The 6472-nt window shown below is 38.1% G+C and overlaps 1 protein-coding gene across 1 annotated transcript; it reads left to right on the top strand.

Annotated features, from left to right (window-relative positions):
- Window positions 1-2060: 2060 nt before the first annotated feature.
- On the top strand, window positions 2061-5425 carry LOC114654448 (uncharacterized). The gene is made up of 3 exons (XM_051927790.1): window positions 2061-2138; window positions 2259-2340; window positions 4688-5425. The coding sequence occupies exons 2-3, from the start codon at window positions 2266-2268 to the stop codon at window positions 5423-5425; spliced, it is 813 nt and encodes a 270-aa protein (XP_051783750.1). The 5' UTR covers window positions 2061-2138; window positions 2259-2265.
- The last annotated feature ends 1047 nt before the right edge of the window (window positions 5426-6472 follow it).

The following is a 6472-nucleotide window of genomic DNA, read 5'->3' on the forward strand; positions in this document are numbered from 1 at the left end:
TACAGAAACACAAATTAATTTATTTGATGTACTCCTTACCTCTCTCTCCACACTGTTTGTTCAGTTATGTTCCCAGTTCTTGAAACACTGTGGAAAAGAAATTGTTTTACTTAACTTCTGTCAGATACCCTCAAATCAATATAGCCTATGGCTTGGTGGCACATGTTTTTTACTCATTATCTTGTGAAAGAGAGCACCCTTTAATGGTGGCTTCAACCTTGAATAAAAGTATAAAAAGTTACCTGAGTTTGAAGATTTCCTCCTTATTATGTACTCCAGCTCCTTCCTGTTCCTAGCAAAGTATCATCTTTCCGTTTTAGGTAGATTGTCCTTACGCAGGGCCTTCTTTCTATTTTCTTGTATATTATAGTAAACAAATTCCAAGAAACAAAACTTGGGGTGGAGGCTAAGAAGTTATGTGCAAGAAAGTCATCTTGTAGTCATGTACTTCCAGCTATACATTACATATCATGCTATGTTTACAAGCGCAAATGCAAAAGAAATAAGAGACCAGACAAAACAAAAATACATATACACACTAACCATATAAATACACTCAGTGGCCACTTTATTAGGTATACCTGTTCAAGTGCTTGTTAACACAAATATCTAATCAGCCAGTCATATGGTAGCAACTCAATGCATTTAAACATGTAGACATTGACAAGATGACCTGCTGAAGTTCAAACCAAGCATCAGAATGGGGAAGAAAGGAAATTTAAATGTCACTTTGAATGTGGTATGGTTGTCAGTGCCAGATGGGCTGGTCTGAGTATTTCAAAAACTGCTGATCTACTGGGATTTTCAAACACAACCATCTCTAGAGTTTACAGAGAATGGTCAGAAAAAGGGAAAATATCAAGTGAGCAGCAGTTCTCTGGGCATGAATGCCTTATTGATGCCAGAGGTCAGAGGAGAATGGTCAGACTGGTTCAAGCTGATAGAAAGGCAACAGTAGCTCAAAAAACTATGTTACAACCAAGGTGTGCAGAAGAGCAACTCTCAATGCACATATGCCAAACTTGAAGCAGATGGGCTATAGCAGCAGGAGATCACAACAGATGCCATTCCTGTCATCTAAGAACAGGCATCTGAGGCTACAATTTGCACATGCTCACCAAAATTAAAGAACAGAGGATTGGAAAAACATTGCCTGGTCTGATGAGTCTCAATTTCTGCTATGACATTTGGATGGTAGGGTCAGAATTTGGTGTGTCACAACAATGAACATGGGTCCATCCTGCCTTGTATCAGCAGTTCAGGCTGGTGGTGGTAGTGTAATGGTGTGGGGGATATTTCCTTGGCACACTTTGGGTCCCTGAGTACCAACTGAGCATCAATTAAATACCACAGCCTACCTCAGTATTGTTGCTGACCATGTTCATCATTTTATGATGGCTCCTTCCAGCAGGATAACACACTATGTCACAAAGCTCAGATCATCTCATACTGGTTTCTTGAACATTAAAATTAGTTCACTGTACTCAAATGGCCTCCACAGCCACCAGATCTCAATCCTACAGAGCACCTTTGGGATGTGGTGGAACAGGAGATTCACATCATGGGTGTGCAGCTGACAAATCTGCAGCAACTGTGTGATGTTGTCATCCCAATATGGACCAAGATCCCTGAGGAATGTTTCCAGCACCATGCTGAATTTATGCCATTAAGAACTGGTACTAGAGAGGTGTAACTAATAAACTAGCTGACGAGGGTATATACAGTATACTGTGTGTGTGAATATATATACTGTATATATACATATATGTGTGTATCTGAATATATATATTAAGCCTGGGAAAGTACTGAATAATGTGGCTTGTTTAATGCGTTAAAAAATATTGTCGCATCCAGGCCTAGCCTCAAGGCAAATGCCTCAAGCAGTGCTTTGGTCATGGTGGCATTTTCAAGTAATTTTTTTTTTTTTTACGTTATAAAACAATAATACTACGGAAGCCGAGAGAGGACATGCTATATCTTTTTTTTTTTAAATTGTTTTCACGAGATAACGGAATAATTTTATCGCGATCTCGAAGAAACGAAACTTAACCTTTGCTCCTGGCGGGCTTGCTATCATAAATCACAGTATCTGATGACAACGATACTAACTTGAAACCTCCTGTGATACGTACAGAAATGTAAGTCTATTTGCATCATGCAGTTTTGCAAAGTAATTAGATGAACTGTTGCATGTCTGCTTTGGTTTGCATTCTGACAAACTGCAGCGGCTAACAGAGACTGCGTTTTTATTCATTCAGCCACACCATGGATCCGTTCATCATTGCACTTAAAGAAAGAGGGATACCGGAGGAGAACCTACACCAAATGGCACAAGACAAGGTCAATTTTCAAATATCTCCATACTTTACGTTCGATTTTTATTAAGTTAACTAGCTAAGTGACGGCTATACTTAAATGAATTTACCGTAAATCTATTATGGGAAATATGGTGAATAGCTCATTAAAGATTTGAACAGTGCTGAAAATCATGTGCTGAAAGTCATAACTACTGTCAGTTCCGTCTATGGACGGCAAACTGGGGCAGTAGTGCGTTCCTTCATTGAACGCCATGATTTCGAATTTTAGAACGCAAAGTGTCACCCGCCAGACGCATATGATGTGCGATAGCTTTTACAGTCTGGAGTCGTGATATCTCAAAGGCTGCAAAGAATTTTGAAAAAAACATTAGATGGAAATTATATTGTCTCAACGTTCTCTAAGTTTGCTTCTTATGGGAGGAAAAAAGTCGAACAAAAGTTCAAATCTCTACAAAACGGTGAGTGATACAGAACAAAATGCATATGCAGCCCAAGCTAGGATATGTGAAAGATCCCTGGAAAGGTTTGTCAGGCAAAGCTTGACAGCTGTATGAGAGGAATGATAAAGACATTTTATATAAAGATAATGTTATTATTATTATTATTATTAATAACAATAATAAAAATAAAGTCATCATATGTATTATTTGATTAATGATCCTTTCCAGTCAACTATATCTAATGTAGCATATACGACCAATAGATATTATCAGCCCCTTTCCATCTATCTTCCCTGGTGCTGCTCTTCACCTTTATTGTTCTAACTTTTGCCTGGATGTAAGCAGATAATCTGTATATTTCTGCAGTCATTCACATCAGCAATGGAGACAAGCCACCTACTTAAATCACAACCACGTAGGCTTCACCACATGTAAACGTGTGATATGCCTCACAATCAGAATATAAAAAATATAGGAAAAAGGCAGACAACAGACAACAAAGAGTATGTTAAAAATCTGTAGTCAGATTCCTGGTGTCATATGAAAAAATAACAAAGAACCTGTACCAGAAAGCAAAGTGTGTAGAAGGCACAAACAATACCTTCTACAAGCAAATCATCAGCTGTTCAGCATGGTGTGGGTTCTGTTATGACTTAGGTGTGTATAACTGCCAATGGAACTGGTATCCTTGTGTTCATTGATGCCACTGCTGAGCACAGCAGCACAATAAATTACTTCAATGTTTATCTATCGTTTGAACCCCTAACACTGAGAAAGTTTTTACGAAAAGGACTGTAGCTTCCAGTTCAATTGACATTAAAATAGTTAGCTTTTGTCAATTTGTCATTGTTTAAGTTCAAATCCAGTTTGCTGGTGTGCATAGTATAAACAACAAAAACTGTGGGACTGTCCAAATATTTTCTCTAAATTGAACATGGTAGTAGGTGTTATGTATGGTACAATTTCCTTTTTATTTATTTATTTTTAAACCAGACCATGATGTCAAAAAAGAATATGGTATATGACATACACATGACATACACATGCCTGGCATACACAACTAGGAGTACATCTAGGTAGCTGGTGTTTGCAGATACTGTAAGTTTCTGTTTCCTGTTGTCATAAGGCCTGCACTAAACTCCTGTTAAAGTAACCCAGTGTGATTTTGATGTAAATAAATGTTTTGGTTTATGTCCAGACTTTACAATTTATTGGTGGTATTCCTTGTACTGTACCAAGATTGCTTAATTATTTTGATTACTCTATCAGTAGCATTCTAAGTGGAACTTTTTACCTAAATCCATGTTCCAGATGTGCATTTTGTAGTTTTTACTCAGTGTAGTTTTGCTTAGTGGAATACCACCAAACTATTATTTTATAAAATTCACATGGAATACTTTTAACTTTTGTACAATGGCTTGGTATACCTTAGGTTACTATGCTATGCAGTACATTGATTGATGCTATATATATATATATATATATATATATATATATATATATATATATATATATATATATATTCACGGCATTCAAAGTCTGTGTCACAATCTGATTGTATGGGTGGTTACCTACCAGGTAACGCTTGTGGTTGGCCAGCGATCTGCTAACATCCGCCACGGTGCCCTCAGTTTGTGAGGAGCAAATCATAGAATGGTTGAAATAGTTTACTGTCAAATAAATGCAAAGAGTACACGACACGTGTTTCGCTCTCATTCTGGGCTCATCAGCATTAATAATTGTCTTTCTTATTAGCACACTTATATTATATATTACAACAACAGTTTCAACAAAACTAACCAATAAACACCTACTTGATGCCCAAGAAATTGAAATAGTTTGAACAGTTATACCAGCCCTAGTATTGATCACAATTGCCCTACCTTCACTTCGATATATATATATATATATACTTTTTTCTTTGGACAGGTGGACCTGGATGTTGTCAGATTGATGGATGATGACACACTTTCAAAATATATTCCTCATTTTGGAGACCGTGTATATGCAAGAAATTGGACAGATTCATCTTCAGCAGCTTCAAACAATGAGGAAAGGAAAAGGAAACTCATAGAACGTCTGCGATCAAAAATGAAACTTTCAAGCTTGCACCCAGCAACAGCAGGTTCACAAAGTAATCCTCGCCGAGCAGTTGGTAAAGGGAACAAGAATGCTGAACGAAAAACAAGAAAAATAGAACTGGGTTGGATGGTGTATCAAAATGGTAACTTTAAACAAGTTAGACGACCAACTGGTGGGGGCACAAGAGAGCTCATTGTCAGTAAAGATGATACTGTGAACAAAATTTTAGAAGATGGGAAGCAAATATTCTTTCCTAAGGGGAAATCATCTAAAGGAAGAGTTGAAGACTTTGACTTCTCTTTATGTATTATGGGCTCAGAGGAGCAGTTAGATGCAACTCTCACAGTTGGCAGGTTGTATGATACAACTTATCATAAATTACTCAGGTTATACATTTGTTCAAAACCCAAAAAAAGTAATGATTCAGCAAAACAGGCCAAATCACCTGAGAGATTTGAGACAGCATTGGCACCCGCCCAGCAGGATCTATCTCCCATATCTTCCTCCCATAGCTCCCATAGGCCTTTTACTTCCAGTCCATTAATGACTGCAATTTTACCATGTTACCACCACTTCAACATTTGATCAAGAAGTTATTTTCCTTGGTGATGATGGAAACTTGTCCTTGGATGTTCTCTGTGACACTTTGATTTATCAACCTGCCCCTGAACAACAGGAATCAGAAAATGATATTGAAGTGATTGAAGACAAAGAAAATCAGAAAGATGAATCTACTTTTGAGCAAGTAATTTCCAGCTCTGCTGGTGATAACACAGATTGCAGAACATTGCATAATATGATAGAGATTGTTGGTGAACCTGTAACTGAAGTGCAACCTTCCGAACATACACCCACAAATAGCAACTCAGCTGCTTCATCCGAGAGCCCATCATCAGTACCTGATGTCATAAATCCAGAAGTAATGTCAAACCATGCCTCCCCAAATACTTCATCTGCATCTTTCTATGACAATGCTGAGAATATAGCTGAGAAGCAAACCATTTCTATTCGCAAAGTTCATTGTGTGTCTGACATGATTCAGACATTTTCAGATGAGAACATACTATATGCTAATATAACATTTGAGCGTGTGCTGGAAAATGGACAGTTGGAGAACGGAGTTGGGCATGGGCTTGTTATGGACTGTCTTACTGACTTCTGGGGCACTTTTTAAGAAACAAGAACGTGTGGAGCCACATATAAAATCCCCACTTTGCATCACGCTTATCAAGAACTAGAGTGGAAAGCTGTTGCCCGAATCTTGGCCTTTGGGTGGCAGAGATTTCAATACTTACCTGTTCAGCTTGCTCCACCATTTCTTTATGAAGCTCTTTCCATATCTTCTTATACCTGCAATCTAATGGAGGCATTTTTCAACTACATTAGCCCCACTGAGAAGGATGCACTGACAGAGGCTTTGAGTGATTTCAGTCAAGCTGATTTGGAAGAGCTTCTTACCATTCTGAGCAGTCATAACTGTACCTCTCTGCCAACAAAAGAAAACTTGCTGACCTTGTTAAAAGAAATCGCACACAAGGAGATGGTCCAAGAGCCAGCATTTATAATAAACTGCTGGCAGCCAGTCCTGAAAGCTATAGGAGAGTCTTTGAGTGGGAAGACACTGGAAAAGAT

The sequence above is a fragment of the Erpetoichthys calabaricus genome, chromosome 5 (genome assembly GCF_900747795.2).
Source record: "Erpetoichthys calabaricus chromosome 5, fErpCal1.3, whole genome shotgun sequence".
Taxonomy (NCBI): Eukaryota; Metazoa; Chordata; class Cladistia; order Polypteriformes; family Polypteridae; genus Erpetoichthys; species Erpetoichthys calabaricus.